The following is a 16,902-nucleotide window of genomic DNA, read 5'->3' on the forward strand; positions in this document are numbered from 1 at the left end:
TTTGCACTTAGTCCATTTCAGTTTGGCTGGAAGAAGTTATTAAGTAAAGGGTTTTTCTTACACACATACATATAATCATGAGCAGCCTGTTGCAAATCAGTATTTAGTATTTGCTTGAATTCAAAATAGCATTGTATAGTTTGCTTATAAAAGGAATTAAGTGTGTCAGAAGTAAGAACCAGTCTGCATTGAATATGAGCATAAAATCTAGTATGGTAATTCCACAGCTTCACAACATATGTTTATTTCATTCACAAATGCATGTATAGGTGTTTAGAATAACAAAACAAATTTGAAAATTAGGTTAAAATATTAAACATGGAGTTAAAAGAATTCTGAAGTTGTTATCTCCCTGATAACTATGTTATGTCTGTACGTGTGAGCTTTAGGATCTCCAGTGATATGTACTAGTAGATGATACTGTGGAGATATATGGGGACTGAACCCAGAACACCTAAACTTTTACACACCTTCATTGTTCTGTCAGATTTCTGGGAATATGCAATGCAGTAAGGATTTGAGAAGTTGCTGTTAAGTGCTTTTAGGAAGCAGCTGGCATTTCTGATTTTTTTTTTTAGAGTCTTGGCACCTTTGTAAATTTTTTTATTATAAAAAAACATTTCAAATCATCTAACCTCTATTTCCACCAAAAAAATCCACAGGCAACATGGGCTTTTACTTACAGCGCAGTTAATTTCTTTCCTTTTGAATTTAGGTCATACCAGCAGTCAGTTGGCCTTTTCCACTTAATAGATCTCAACATTCTGACATCTCTTTAGAGAAGTTGATTTTAAAACTGTTACGTTCTTGTAAATTTACTTTATGTAAATAGTTTTCTGGCCTCTGGGATTTTCATTATGTTTGTACTGAACACAGTAATTTTTAATGGCTTCTCTGTTTCTATTAGTAATGCCATATTCTAAAGTACTGTATTCTTCTGGTTTTTGTAAACATTTTTAAGCAATTGTTCCATGAGAAAGACTGTCATATGTAATCTTAATGTTGAACCCATCAAAAAAACTGTCCCTTTGGAGTCAGAATGTACAAACATGTGACTTGAAATGATGGTGTTGTTAATATACTCAACTTAAGGCTTTTAGTACTATCTCTCATAATACACATCAATTGCTTGAAGGTTTGCTTTTAAGTTAACTAAAGCATGCTTTGGGGGAGTCCTTTTGTTCGTTTTTTTTTTTTTTTCTGCAATGGGAGCAGCTGGAGATACACTGATGTCACAAATCAGAGTATGGGTGTAGAGTAACTCCCAGCAGGACTCCAAAGCAAGAATTTACCACTTTTCTTCTCTCTCATCCATGGATTCAGTTTTGTCAGCGCATGTACTGAAATTGAAATCATACAGAGGAACGTAGTGGTTCCTGAACAAGAATTGTGCGTGAATTTAAGGACGGGTCCTATCACAATGTAGCTAAGAAGAAAATAACTGAATGCTGCCTTTGAAGAGCTCAATCCTGTCACTACTTCTGCTGCTGGTCTTGTTGTTTCAAATTTTTACATACATTCGTTGTTTTTTGTTGTTTTTTTTTTTTGGTGTTGAGTGTGAAGTCTGACTTGCATATATATTATGTACTATTCTTGCAGTTGAAGTAGTTAGTAGATCTGTTTAAAACAAGTAGTGATCTACATAAATGCGTGCATTACCTATTCTTAAAAACTGTGACTTGATCTAGAAATAAAAAGTTGCAAATATGCTTACCCTTATGAATATTTTTTCCTCTTAGCACAATGGAGATTGCACTTTTGCTTTCCTATACAGGATATTGTCATATAAAGAAAAGTTTGTGGAGGTTAAACAAAGTGTTTAACAGTACTGAAATCTTGATGAAGAAATAAATATGTTTGTTTTTAGACTACACTTAAATGGTAGGCAAGAGTAAAGTTGTAAGGTGTTTCAGTAGACAGTGAAGGTAAAAGAAAATATTGACTGGTTAATCATTACTAAATTGTATTGTATTGCCATTTTAATGTGTAGTTCCTGAGACTGGAATTCTCAGGGCCTTTTTCTATTTGAGAAAATGGAAGATACTAGCAGTATGTTTTTTTGGAGTATCTTCATCCCAGGTAAAACTTTTGTCTGTACAGATGTCTGCCATCCTAAGTAAATCTTTGGAGTCACTGACAAGGTTTTCAACTTCTGTTTTCTTTTGAAACACTGGGATTTCTGTTATTCCAGGTGCTCTCTGATAAGCAATTGGTAGAGCACCCAGTTTAATCAGTGTTCTAACCTTGTAAATGAGACACTTCCTAATCACTCAAGTCAAAATTGACAATCTTTAGTTTTGAGTGGTTTTTCAAATGTGAACAGACATCTACTGATATGTCCTATGACATAATTGTTGCTAGTGTAAGAGTGAGTAAGCTGCTTACTAAATGACTTTCCTTTGTTCTATTTCCATCATTCTTTCTATTAAAATAAGTACTTGTTTACTGAAATGTGTAACTTTGAATCAGTGGTCAGTTTCATCTCTTGCTCTGCCCAGTCTCCATCTGCAGTTAATACATAGTAATACTTCTTTTCAAAGCATTATTTGAGAAGACAGTTTCTCTCTGTAGACCTGTAGCATCTTAATCTATATTGGTTTGGTTTGGTGTGTTCTTAATCATGTTATTTTGGACAGTTCAATTATTTTAACTGCCAGCACTGCCAATGTTGAATTGCCAGTAGTCTACCAGTGTTTAATCATCATATGCAGCAAAATAGCATAGAAAACCAAGGGCATATATCTAACTGGTGTGTTAGAGTCTCTTCTTTTGGAATTATGTTGCGAGTGAGGTATTAAGCCTTTAGTCCTTGCTTATAGTTTTATTGATTGTGGCATAATTGACCTCTGTGTCTAATAATTAATGTGGTCACAATTTTACCAGTTACACAACTCTGCCTTTTGTAATTTTTAAATTATTATTTTTCATAAATGATCTAGGTTTTCCTGCCTCTTTTTTTACATCCAGTTACTAATATTGTGGCTTTCTAGTTAGTTTAATCATTTTGTTAAGGTATTATGGAGTCTTTATTTGTAATATCTATCTGTAAGATCAGATATGTGGGAAGTACAGCTGCTTTTGCATGTTTAATATAGCATGTGTACCAAGGATTTTTTGTGGTACTGGAGCTGTTGTTCCGTAAGGAAATTTATGGCCAGAGGCTGTTGACAAACGTTTTTATTAGTGCTTTCCATGTTTCCCATCCATCAGGATGCAGACACCCTGGGTAAGGGATTGTACATGGTGCTTAAGATGTTTTAGCACAGATTGCTAGGTAATTTCACACAATCATGTCAAAGGCTAGTTGTTTGCCTTGTGGTGGGGGAAAAAAAGAGGGTAAAGGACCAGCAGATAAGATGATGGTGGTTGAGTGACATTTAACCTCACCTGCATCCTGGTTTTTGTTACTGTTCTCAAAAAGAGGATGTTGTAAAGGCCATTGTTGGCTCTTTGTCACATGATGGGTAAATTATTATTGAATAACATTATTTAGCAGTGATAACTTGGTAGTAGCACTCTCTGTTGCATGCTCAGTTTTTCAGTGTTCCAGGATCCTTGATTGTTTCGTTGTAGGTAGCTTTGAGCACTTCAGAAAGACTCAACCAGATAGGATTTGGTGTGAATAAAAGAATTTTGTAAAATAATTCCAAATGCTTCTTGTCTACTATTTGCAATTTGTTAAAATTTGTTAGTGGAAGAGGCAAGTCCAAAATTGAGTCCATGATTGCCTTTAACCAGCTTATCCTTTAGAGTTCACTTAAAACAATCAATGAAGTTGATTCTTAAAGCTGCTTATTAAGCTAGATATTGCATTCAAGAACCAGACTGTCTCCTGTCAGAGGCTGGCCAGGTACTTTTGTAGTGCAGCACTTGCTCTCTTTATACATGAATATTCTTGGAACGTTAGAAAAAAAAATAAATTGTGTGGTGTCATGTATAAAATTGTTTGCAAAATAGTCCTGCAAAAATCCCTGCAAGGATATTTTTTCGTTGACTTATGTAATGATTTCAGTAGGTTTACCCTGAAGTCTTGTGCATCATACATATTATACAAGACTCTACAGCTGAGTGGAGTGTTTCTTTATTGCACTTTTTTTTTGTATGTTAATTCTGTAGCATAACATGCTGTTCTTTTCAGAATTATCCTCTTTAGATTTGAGTGCCACCTTCTGTTGTGCTCAGTAGAGTTAAAGAAACAAGGTGTCGAGGGATAAATGATGTCTTTCTCCCAACTGTTATCTTTCATATTTGTCCTCAATGGAACTCTGCATTCTTCACTATTTGGTGGTGTATCTGGCCCCATCTTTCACTTAGAATAGCTTTACTTCTTTCCTATAGGAAATGACATGATATGGTTGCCAATTTGAAAGAGCCATTCTTTAGGCATTTCTTTTAAGGAGAAAACTGTGTACTGCAGCCTCTTCCTCAGTAAAAGTGCAACGGACAGAAAAAGGCCTGCAAAAATTGCTGTTATTGCAGAATAGCTCTTTCTAGAAAAGCACCTATCACAGTGGATGCATTTAGATCAGGGAGAGATATCTCGTACTGTAGATATCTCTGGTGTGTATATGAATGTATAAAGGAGAGTAGAAAGCAAAATGTGCAGGCAGAAGGCAAACAGAAATTGAAGGAGAGAAGCAAGTGAAAACAGTGTTTATTTCTCTCTGCTTTAAATTATTGCATTGTGTAATAGTGATGTACAAGAATCAGTGTTAGCAAATTAAAGCGCTGTTAGAGATCAGGACTAAGATTCCCTCCAAAAGACGAACGCTTAAATTGGCAATAAGTCTAAGACTATTTAGAAATGCATCAGTACAGTTAAAGCATCAAAACAAACATCTGTCATAGATTTATGGTGGAGAAATAATGAAAGCTAAGTTATAAATTTCAGTTAATTTTAACGTGGCAAAGTCTTGTATCACCTTACTTACAGTAAGACAGTGCACATAGGCACTTAACACCTGTGAAATGAGATGCAAAATACATTTTGCTTTGAGCATACATACGGCATTTAATCTGTGATATGTGTAGTATGAGAGTATAGCTTCAGGAGTTACTTGTAAAATGTTTATGAGAGCTGGCAAGTATCACAGAATTTTAGAATTGTTTTGTCTGGAAAAGACCTTTTAAAGTAGAGCCCAGCTGTTATCCTAGCACTGCCAAGCCCACCAGTAAATCATATCCCCAAGTGCCACATCTACACGTCTTTTAAACATCTCCAGGGGCAGTGGCTCAACTACCTCCCTGAGGAGCAACCTTTTCTGTGAAGTTTTTCCTAATACCCAACCTAATCCCACCTGTTTTGCAACTTGAAGCTGTTTCATTTTGCTTGATCACTTGTTACATGGGAGGAGACACTGACCCACCCCTTGCTACAGCCTCCTTCCAGGCGGTTCTAGAGAGTGATAAGGTCTTTCCTGAGCCTCATTTTCTCCAGGCTTCTGCTCCAGACTTTGACCAGCTCCATTGTCCTTCCTGGGCACACCCCAGCATATCAGTGTCTTTCTTGAAGGGAGGAGCTCAGAACTGGACACAAGATTTGAGGTGTGGCCTCACCAGTGCCAAATACTGGGGGGCAATCACTGCCCTGGTCCTGCTGGTACAGGCTAGGCTGCCACTGGCTTTCTTGGTCTGGGTACATGCTGGGTCTTGTTCAGCCAAACCAGCATTCCCCACCCTTTTCTACTGGTCAGTTTTCTGGCTCCTCTGCCTGCAGTCTGTAGTGCTCCATCATCTTGATGGCATTCAGGATGATCTACTCTGACCTTCGAGGGTCAGGCTGGCAGGATTGACTGGAGTTTCCAAGATACTCCTTCTGACCCTTCTTGCAGATGGGTATCACATTTTTTTAGCTTCTAATGATCTGGGACCTCCCTGGTTAGCCAGGGTTGTTGGTAAATGATTGAATGTGGCTTATTTGGGCCCACAGACCTGTGTGTGTCTGAGATATGTAGCAGATCTCTGTCCATTTCCCCTTGGATTATGGCTGCTCATTGTGCTCCCTGTGTCTATCTTCTAGTTTGGGGGGATGGTTACCCAGAGAACAATGGATCTTGTTGTTAAAGGCTGAGGTGAAGAAGGCATTAAGTACCTCAGCCTTTTCCTCATCCTTTGGCACTGTTTCTTCATTCAGTAAAGGGTGGAGATTGTCTTTAGCCTTCCTTTAGTTTTGTTTTCATTCCTTTTGTTTTATTTATTTTTATAGAATTTATATATAGACAAATATATTTACTGTTTATTTTAATTTTATTTATTCATTTTTCCTTTTTGTTGATAATGTATTTATTATCTTTTATGGCAGTGGTCAGATTAAGTTCTAGTTGGTCTTTGGCTCTTCTAATTTTCTCCCTGCAAAAAAAAAAAAATTCTCCCTCACTTCATCCTTGTAGTCCTCTTGAGATGCCTGCCTCTTCTTCCAAAAGCCTTAAATTCTCCTTATTCTTCTGAGTTCGAGTCAAAGCTTTCAGCTCTATGTTCAGGCTCAACAATCTTTCTCACTGCTGGCTTGTCTTTCAGCACATAGGATGGCCTGCTCCTGTGCTTTTAAGATTTCCTTGAAGAATATCCAGCCTTCCTGGACTGCCTCCCAAGAGAGGGTCTGCTGACCAAGCCTCTGAACAGGGCATCATCTCTTTGAAAGTCCAGGATAGAAGTTCTGCTGACCCCCTTGCTTGCTTCTCTGAGAATTGAAAATCATTATTTCAAGTTTGCTCTGCCCAAACCACCCTCCAGTCATCACACCACCCACAAATCCTTCTCTGATTACAAATAACAGGTCCTGTGGGGAGTCTTCACTAGTAGGCTCCCTCATTGTCTGCATGAGGCAGTTAGCTTCCAGTGCTCCAGGAGCATTCTGGACCAGTTTCTCTCTGCTGTTTTGTGTTTTCAGCAGACATCTAGTAAGTTGCAGTCCACTATGAGAATGAGGGCTAGTGGTTGGGAGATCTCGCCCAACTGCTTATAGGCTATTTAGCTTTCCTCTTCATCCTGGTTGGGTGGTCTTTAGCAGACTCCCACCAGTATTGTCTTGTTGGATTTTCCCCTGAGTCTTACCCTTGAACAACCATATCATCATTACACCCTAGACAATCAAAACACTCCCGCCACCTCTCCTTCCTTGCCTGTTCCTTCTGAAGAGTTTATAGCCATTCAGTGCAGCACTCTGGCTGTCCATATCTACAAGAGTAACAACTATGTCATAGTTTTACTGTTGCTCAGTGGCTTTCTGCTCCTCCTGTTTGTTGTCTGTGCTGTATACGTTGGTGTAGAGGCACTTCAGCTGGGCTGTTGATCTCACCAACTTTTTGGGGGAGTAAGTCCTAAGTCTATGGCCATTTTCAGTTGTGTCCATGTTTTCTAACACATAGTAACACTTGTGTCTTTACTGCTGCATGGATCTCCATTCCCTACCTCCACTGAGGCAACAGACCAAAGGAACTTTCTAGCATGTTGTCCCCCAAACAGTGGTGTGCTACCCCCAAGCATATCTCTAGGAAACCTGGGTTTATTCCTTTCCCCCTTCAAATCTACAGTGATCCTTTCCCCCCTCTTTGTATCTGGTGTGCCCTGTCTGTTGTCAGCAGGCCTGGTATCCTATAAACTAAACTGTGATCAAAAAACCTTTAAAGATAAGTCAACCCCCTGCCTTGGTCAGAAACTTCTTTTGCTAGACCAGATTGTTTAAAGCCCCATCCCACCCGGCCTTGAATATTTTCAGTGATGAGGTACCTACAAGTTCCTTGGACAACCTGTTCCATTGTCACACCATGCTCATTGAAAAGTGTCTTATGTCCAATCTAAACCTTACCCTCTTTCAATTTAAAAGTGGTTTTCTTTTTTCTGTCACCACAGGCCTTGGTAAAAAAATTCTCTTATAAGCTCTGTTCTCCCTGGAGCCTTCTCCAAGGTGAACCACTTCAACCGTTTGAGCCTGTCATCATGGAGTACTGTAGCCTTCTCACTATTTTTTGTGATACTTCTGTGGAGGTACTCTCTTACCAAGGAAAGGCTGGGAGAACTGTGCCTGTTCATCCTTAAGAAGAGATGACTGAGAGGGAACCTCATCCATGTCTGTCAGTATCTGAAAGGTGGGTGTTGAGGATAGTCCAGGCTCTTTTCAGTGCCAAGCAATAGGACATGAAGCAATGGGCAGAAACTGATGCACAGGAAGTTCTACTTGAATGCGAGGAAAAACTTCTTTAGTGTGCAGGTGACCGAGCACAGGGGCAGATTGTCCAAAGATGTTATGCAGTCTTCCTCATGGGATGTATTCAAGAACTGTCTGGATGCAGTCCTGGGCATGGGTGTGCTCTGGGATGATCCACTGTGGTCACTTCCAACCTTAACCATCCTGTGATTCTGTAGCCAAACAAATTATTGTAACTTGAAAACAATTATTTTTGATTGCATATTAGTTAGTACTGGTTGTATTTTTTGGGTATGCCTGATTAATTTCTGCTCTTTCAGAACTTCAGTTAGTTATCTTGTACTTCGATTACTACAGTTGAGGCTAATAGGTGTGGAGAAATAACTGAATTATGCTTTTCTCAAAGACTGTAAAAAACCCTTGTGTTTTTTTCTGGATGTCCAAGTATTAGAACATATGTTGGAAACTTTTAGTTTCTCTTAGCGTGTAAGGGGATGAATAGCTGTGATGTCCTTCAGTAATAGTAGCACTTACGGAATTTTTGGTCAATAATTATATAATCTCCTCACAGACTGCTTCCACATGCAGGTGTGTGCAGAATAAGGCAAACCTGATGATTATATTGAAGTAACAACTGGCTAATCATTGGCAATGTTCTTTGGGGTGGAAAAAAATGCCACATGAAATGACACACTGTGCACACCTACCTCAGTGACTGTTCATTGGGATTTATACAGAGCTGAGTGTGCAGAGAAATTCTCTGTGTAAGATGATATTCAGTGGTGGAGATTTTTTGGGTTGTAACTAAAGCAATTAAGATGTGGGCTTTTTTTTTTTTTTAATTTGTGAGCATCGACATGGTGCATCTTTGTGTCTATGGCAGTGGATCAAGAGCTTGGTGATGGCTTTGAGCAAACTGAAAACTGTAGCCACTGCCTAACTGATGTTTGCATTGGATCAAGAAAGTGTATTTTCTTTTTAAAATTAAGAAAAAATACATTTTCTGAATTTTCCTTCATTAAAACAATACTAGGAATGAAAAGCAGTAGGTGCATATAAGATGAGAGATAGCAAGTTGGATGCTGTTCATAAAGTTTAACAAGTTCACCTGTCATTTGTCAATAGTTTTTACATATACTTTACAGTGAAAATGTCTATTATTTAATATAAAAATCTTTATTATTTTCTGTTGCTCATTTTGGCATGTGTTAATTAATGAAGTAGTGAGTGCACACAGAACAGTACCATATGAGTGGTGTAAGGTTAATGCATTGCAGTGCAGCTACAGAGCTGAATGAGGCAGAGTTTGTGGAATTAATAAGTGAACTAACCATGGAAATTAAGAGCCCTCAAACCGAGAAAAACAAAGATGTATTAAAAATGAAGGTGCAGTATAATCCATATTATTATTAGAACTAGTTATGTAAACTCTTCATTTTGTGATTTCAAACTTCTTCTATTGGATAGCTGTTTTATTTTGAAGAAATAGAAAACACCTCCAGAAATTAAAAACTGGAATGCTTTTTCTTTAAGATGTGACTTCACATGGAAATTACTCTGTGCTACTGCTTTTTGTTAATATGAGCTGCAGTTCAAAAGAACATATAATGCTCATTTAATAAGTTCTACCATCTTTTTTTTATTTTTTGGCATCTTAAAATGCATTCATATTTAACAGATTCTCAACATAGCGCTCGAAATAGCAATATTTGGACACCAGCTGAAAAAATAGGTGGAATACCTTATGAGGGAGGAACATGCATCATTCTTTTGTTTAACAACTTGCTTCAAGAGATTTTATTTTTGGGGGTACATTTGTGTCGGAACTTTTTTTAAATTTTCATATGCTCAACAGATTCTGAAGGAAGTGGTCATGGGAGTGAAGATGCATCTAAGGACAGTGGTGAAGGTTCCTGCACTGAATCAGAAGAAAATATCTTGGAGGATGAGCCAGCGGAAGAGAAAGTAGAAGAGCAACAGCCAAAAACCTCCACTGAAGAGGGAGTGCCAACAGCAGATAAAGAGGTAATTAAAACTGAAAAGAAAGAGCAAGAAGATGAAGAAGAAAAGCCAAAAAAGAAGAAAGAGAAAGTAGCTGAACCTGATGCTGTGGCTGATGAGCAAACAAATGAACCAAAAAAATGGAATTTGCGCAGGAACCGACCTCTGCTGGATTTTGTATCGATGGAAGAACTAAATGATATGGATGACTACGACAGTGAAGATGACAATGACTGGCGGCCTACTGCTGAGAAGAGAAAAGGAAAGAATGCACTGAAAAAAGAGGGGAGCGATGGAGATAATGAAGATGATGAAGATGATGGGAGTGGAAGTGATGAGGATGACAATGATGAGGAAGGTAATGAAGAAGATAATAGCAGCACGGCTAGCGATGGAGGATCCAAGAAGAAGAAGAGTAAAGTTCTTAACAGGAATAATGCAGATGATGAGGAATTGACAAATGATAGCCTGGCTCTTTCACAAAGCAAGAGTAATGAGGTAGTGCAACCAACTTTCTATAATATATCTGTTGACAAATGGAAACTACTCCCCAGTAGCTATTCTGTTAATATTAAAAGTTAAACTGATTGGCTGGACTTGTGTTCACACAATAATAAGTGATTAATAAGTGAAACAGGAAAAATTATGCTAAATAGGCACTGCATATTAAATTACTTTGCTTGGACCATTTGACCAATCTAATGCCACTAAAGTCAATAGTGGGACTTCTCTTGGCTTTACAGAGATTGGATTAGTACTAAAACTAGGAGGTCCAGTATGCAAAGCAACATAAGTTAGTGAGATTTCTGTTTTAGTGTAAATATTGTGGATCTGTAATGTTGTGAAAGTTAAAAGCATCTGTGGCATAATCATAAAATAGAGGAATGAGGCATTATTCTTTGCCTTTCTTTGTGACAAACATAAAAGTCTGAACCAAAGTTCACTTGTAGAAGAATTTTAAGTAAAAAAACCATGCACACTAGGTTTAAAATTAAATAGAATAATTATGATAATTTATGTTGGATTTGCTTATAATAGTCACAAATGAATTAATTTCTTACCATACTGAAAGTATTTGGGTGCTATGATTATTATATTAAATATCTTCTGATTGCAGAACGTGAATATTATATATATAAATGTTAAATAAAGTAACTTTTTTTCCCCTATGCACAATTACAGTTGCCTTGAAGATTGTGCCTGTGGAAAAATTAAGATACCAGTTTGTCACTGTGGCCGACTTCATGTTCTGCAATAGCAAAAGTCTGAACAAAATAAAAAGAATTGCTGTAAAATCTATATTCAGTTTTCAGAATATAATCACAATGTCAAAATAACGTTTGAGAAATGGTAGTGATATGACATTATTTCAAGTTCTGTTGTTTCCTTTAAACTTTGTTTAAATGTGTAAGATTACAGGGAGTTAACAGTATTTGGATTTGGTCCATTTTAGATACTTTGATAGGTATCATATATGTATTTATATTATTGCAAGTCAGTTAGTGTTAAAAGTTCAAGTGTTAAAACATTGTGCTGTTTTGACTACTAGTAATAATTGGGATTGAAAAAAAAAACATGGTTTGTTTGGGTTTTTTTCTTTTTCTAACTTTTTGCATAGGGATCTTCTTTCCTTATCAGGCTTTGTGACTCTAGTGTTATTACCTGTATTTTCTTGGCTCAGGAGCTGAAATTGCTCTTGCTCTATCAATACTAATGATCAGAACTTGAAACAGAGAGAGGCAGTTTTCTTTCAGAGTTGCTTCCTGTATCAGACTGGAGATGTGCAGCTGCATTCTTAGTGGTATACTCTTCAGTTTAATTTCCATTGGCTTGGAAAACCAGACCTGTTTCAGAAACCCAGAGCTGTTCTGCTGTATCTTCTTTGAAGCTTCCTAATATGCATGGATATCATATTCTATTCTTGCCTTAGATTTAGAACAGTGATCAGAACATAGAATCAAAATTTGAAAATTTAAGGTTAAAATTATAATTTTTGGAATTGATCATTTGTCTTTATTACATGTAAACTGCTCTACTGTTTATCACTAGGTCTTTATCAAGAAGTTTTGTAAAAGTGAGTACCTATAGACTGAATTATAGACTAATTTTCAGATTTCTGATACTCAAGATACTATATTGTAGCAGTATGCTCTCCACAGCTACAGTGTTTTAAATTATTGAAAAAGGAAACAGAGTAAATAAAAATCTTGTCTAGCAGACACATCTGGCAAAATCTTTACACATTGCAGAAGCTGAGTTCTTAGAAAACTGAGTTCTTAGATGTTGAAATCTGTAATAAATTTAGGAAAGAATGTCCAGGTAATTAGTTCTGAATATACTGTATTATCTTTTATATGCATTCTTTCTTTCTTTCTTTCTTCTTTTCCTTTGCTTATTTTTGGAGGATGGAAACTGGGAAGGGTGTTGGGGAGGGGTTGCTTGGTTCTTACTTCCCTGTAATTTTCTTACGTGTTTACATTTCACAGAAATATTTTGAAGTCTGCATATACATTATTTTAACATGCACAGCAATTAAATACCATATGCTTTTCTATTGTATTATGCACAAAATACAAACTTGGCTTTCTTTCCTGAGGTCAAGCATCATTAGTAGGTAAATGGTGCTTTTCTGTTTTTATAATTATTACCACTTTATAGGACTCAGTGAGGTGGTTATTGTTTTTTTTAATTTTTTTTCTCTTTGAAGTCTATGGGCATATAGCTTGAAACGCTTACTTTGTTCATTAACACCGCAGAAATGGAGTTACATAGTGAAATCTAGCTGAAATTGTTTATCCCACTTCAGTAGGGAGCAAGACTTATTCAGGAGTTGCAGCAGTTACTATTATATAAAAGTTTCCATGTTTTGGATAAGTCTCTCCTGTGCTTACATATACTAAAAGCAGAGGAGAGCAGCACACTTTCTAGATAATTTCTTCTCTGTGCTTGCATAAAAAAGTAAGTTGCTCAGCTGCTTTGTTTGACCTGGTAGCTGTCTTCATATGAGGTGAGCCTTAATGATTTGGGATCCTAGCATTAGAATAAAAATTTGATGCCCTTTCATCATTATTTGTTTGTTCAGGTTTTTTGGTCCACATTTGCATATGTTCTCACTGCCTAGACAGCTAGTGTTATTTCAGTGTTCTAACAATGCATTCGTGATGCTTCTTTGGAAGTAATACTTTGTGTGGGTTTTTTTTTTTTTTTTGTTTCTTAATTACGAGACCTCAGTCTTCTATAACAGTAGAGATTACCAGTGTCTCTTAAACTTCTCTCAGTGAAGCAAAGTAACAGTTTAAATCAAAGGTACTGTCAGAAAAAGCTGATCTCTGTAGAGTTGTGACATGCAACAGAGAAATCTGTGCCATAGCACAGTAAATCTGCCCAAGTTAGGGAGCATTCACTGCCATTTTCCTATCTGTAATGGGAATGGTGACACAGACATGGGTATTTTGAGTAATGATGGGCTGCAGTAATGTCCAAGTTTATTGCTTTCTCAGAATGCTTTGTCCTAAAAGGAGGATGTTGGAAGAGATGCTCCATAAGTCTGAGCTCTGTGTCAGAGAATTTTCTGTTTTTCACAATTAGTTGTCTTCCTGTAAAGAGTGTGACTCTGTGAATGTTCTTTTCTACTTCTACATGAGCTCATGTTCCCTTAGGCATAGTATTGGTGCTGTATTTTATAAATGGGGGGTTGGAATTAGAAAAAAATGTTTGAGAGGGCATCTTTCACCCTATTTTTTTTTTTAATGATGCAGAAGTTCTGGAATAGTTTTGCATCTTTGACACTTTGAATGGTACTGTTAAACTCTTAGCCTCTGCTTTGAAACTATTGCTGTTTCGTTATACCACAATGGTTATTTTTCTATTGTGTATTCTATTTTTCTATTTCTAGTTCACTATTGTGCTTATTTTCATACTTCCTTATATGCATTCATATAAGCAATAAAAGTAGTTTGAGCTCAAGTATAAAAATAAATGAATATGTATGGAGACCATGAAACTGCAAAGGAGACAGTGGCTCTGTCTCACAGTGATAATAGTAAGAAGGCAGTGTTTCTTAAGAAACACTTATTTTTAAGTTTATTAAGAAAACTAATTAAGAAAACTAATTTACTAAGAAAACAAATTTTACATATAACTTTGGTTTAGGAAGCATTTCTCTGTTCTTTCCTAGAAAAATTCCCCATGAAAACCCATAATCTGTTTAAGAGCCATGGTTCATATTGTAGGTTACCAGAATAGGGCAAATCCTTACTCCTATATATAATCAGAATAAAGTTTTAATAAATCATACGATTTTGCACAGATTCACCTAAATTTGCCTTAGAACAAAGTTGAGAATTTTTAAACTATTTTGTGTACGTGAAAACTGGGCAGGCTTGTATTAGCTGTGTATTCTTTGATTTTTCAGACCTATGTGTTTTTTTAAATTTTAAGAGGATGAAGCAACTTTTCTGAATGTTGGAACATTCGAAAGTCATTTTTGGCCTTTTTAAAATTTTGATTTTAAATGTTTTCTTAGGTGTTCAATTTTGTAGAATATAAATGGTTCAAGGACATGTGTTTCTGTCTTGAGGAAATCGCTCTCCTCTAATCTCTGGATTTTAACAAGTCCAGAGGTTGCATTGAGATCCATGCATCCCAGCTCTTGTATTCATGGAGGAAGTGTTCGAGCACTTTGACAACAAAGAAGCTTCTAGCCTTTTGAAAATAATGTTCCATGGTTCTTTGATTGGTGTTCAAAAATTGAGCAAATAACAGTTTTTGTGCTTGCTTTAAATAAAATTGAAGTTCCTGTTATAATTCATGTGTCTCCATTTTTCAATATTAGGACTCACTGATCCTTGAGAAGTCTCAGAACTGGAGTTCCCAGAAAATGGACCATATTTTGATTTGTTGCGTTTGTCTTGGAGATAACAGTGAAGATGCTGATGAAATAATCCAGTGTGACAACTGTGGAATAACAGTGCATGAAGGTAATACAACCCTTCATTCTCATTGCAGGAAGAAAGCATATGGATTGCTTTTAATAAAATTTTGACTTGCTTTCTTCAAACAAAACCTTTCAGTGCTGGGGGGTATTTTTATGTAATACTGGATTGATCTTTTTTTAGTGGTGTAAACCCATCTTCTACTTCAGTGAAGCAAATATAAGAACCTATGGGATGGGACATAGTCTACAGATACTGATACAGTGAATGACAGTCTGTAAATATTGGAGCTATACACTGTATTTTCAGTGCTTCAGGATATTCTACTAGTGTGTTTCATTTTACCTATTTCGATATATGAGTTTGATTGCATAATTGGGATATAAGATAATGAGAATAGGAGGCCTTCTAAAAGGAAAGGTTATTTAATCTATATTTTTGCTATACCAAAATGGCTGAGAGAAGGGGAATAAGAAAGGTATTGCCCATGGCATTTATTTATAAGTGGAAAAAGCTAGTCTTGAACTTCCTCATAATTTTCACTGACATTTTGAAACGGGGGAATTTTGAAGTTAGAACATATTCAAGTTGTTGTTTTGCTAAATCCTTCAAAATCTGGAATATGTGTGTGTGATAAATGTAGGCGATCTGATTTTGCAAAAATTCTCCAGAAGGATAATTTAGGTGAATGTATGGAATTGTAACAGCTTTACATGAAAGATGAGACTGTATTGTGTGTTGTTTCTCCTTCTGTTGAGGTTGAAAGGTAGGGGAGATACTAACACAGAGAGACACACCTCTTTTTTTAAAAAACAAAACCTTTTTTTCTCCATTAATCATGTTAGGGCTTTTTTCCTCATATCCTGTACTATTTTAGGACTTCACCCCCCCCCCCCTTTTTTTTTTAAAATAAGTTTTCCCAAGAAAATGAGATTAAACTACTCCAGTTATTGAAATAAAAAGAAAATAGGCTTTTATTCTTCAGAAGTGTACAAGGCGTTTGTGACTCTCTTAATTTAATTGCTTTTGGACCTGTTTAGAATGTCTTTCTAAGTAGGAAGTGGTTTTATAAATCCCATACTCATGTTTCAGTTTTCTCATACAAAATAGAAAACTTTCAAAACAGTCTTTTTCATGCATTGGGATGTAGTTCAGTTCTTTGTTTGACATCATTTAGGGAACCGAGGATGGAATTTTTGACCTGTTTTTCACATGCCTTACATTGTGTGTCCATGTGTACTCTTGAACCTTTTGTGGTCCTTTTGAAGAGCTAATCCATACTGTCAGTGTTGCTTAGAGAGCATTTTAGTTGACCTAATTTATGATGAGCTGAATCACACTCCAAGTGCCTTTGAGGGCATTAGTCAGGTCTTATTGCCTACTAGAAGGGTTAGGTTCCTAAATTTATGTGTCTTGCAGAATTCCTTCTTCTATATCCATGAAGTTTTTTGGAAAGTAATGTGCAGAATGTATTTGATTTGAGATGCAGTAATTATCTAAAAGTTAGTTTTATAGAATCGTGATAGATCTTATTTTTCCCCTAGCACAGTCCAATATTAACTCACAAGGAACAAAAAAAACTCTTCTGCTGATAGTTACAAATGCATGCTTGAGAATCCCCAAATGTTACATCCAGTCAATACATCCAAACTCTAAAGCTATGGAGCTCCCTGAAAATTCTTCTGTAAGACTTATTTAATGATTGGAATGATTGTTAAAGTGAAAAATGATTGTGATAGAAAAATGATCCTCTGCTACTGTAGAATGAAATTATGGCAATTTCTTTTATATTCAGGAGGAGTACTTGAAAAAATCCCCAAA

At 36.4% G+C, this 16,902-nt stretch overlaps 1 protein-coding gene across 1 annotated transcript in view; it reads left to right on the plus strand.

The window, feature by feature from the left end:
* The window catches only part of PHF14 (PHD finger protein 14), a 157,848-nt gene that overhangs the window by 2,831 nt on the left and 138,115 nt on the right, over nt 1-16,902 (plus strand). The window contains exons 3-4 of the mRNA XM_062495253.1: nt 10,002-10,645; nt 14,982-15,126. Coding sequence (XP_062351237.1) covers nt 10,002-10,645; nt 14,982-15,126 — 789 coding nt within the window. The remainder of the gene's footprint in view (nt 1-10,001; nt 10,646-14,981; nt 15,127-16,902) is intronic.

Source organism: Cinclus cinclus, chromosome 1 (genome assembly GCF_963662255.1).
Source record: "Cinclus cinclus chromosome 1, bCinCin1.1, whole genome shotgun sequence".
NCBI classification, from domain to species: Eukaryota; Metazoa; Chordata; class Aves; order Passeriformes; family Cinclidae; genus Cinclus; species Cinclus cinclus.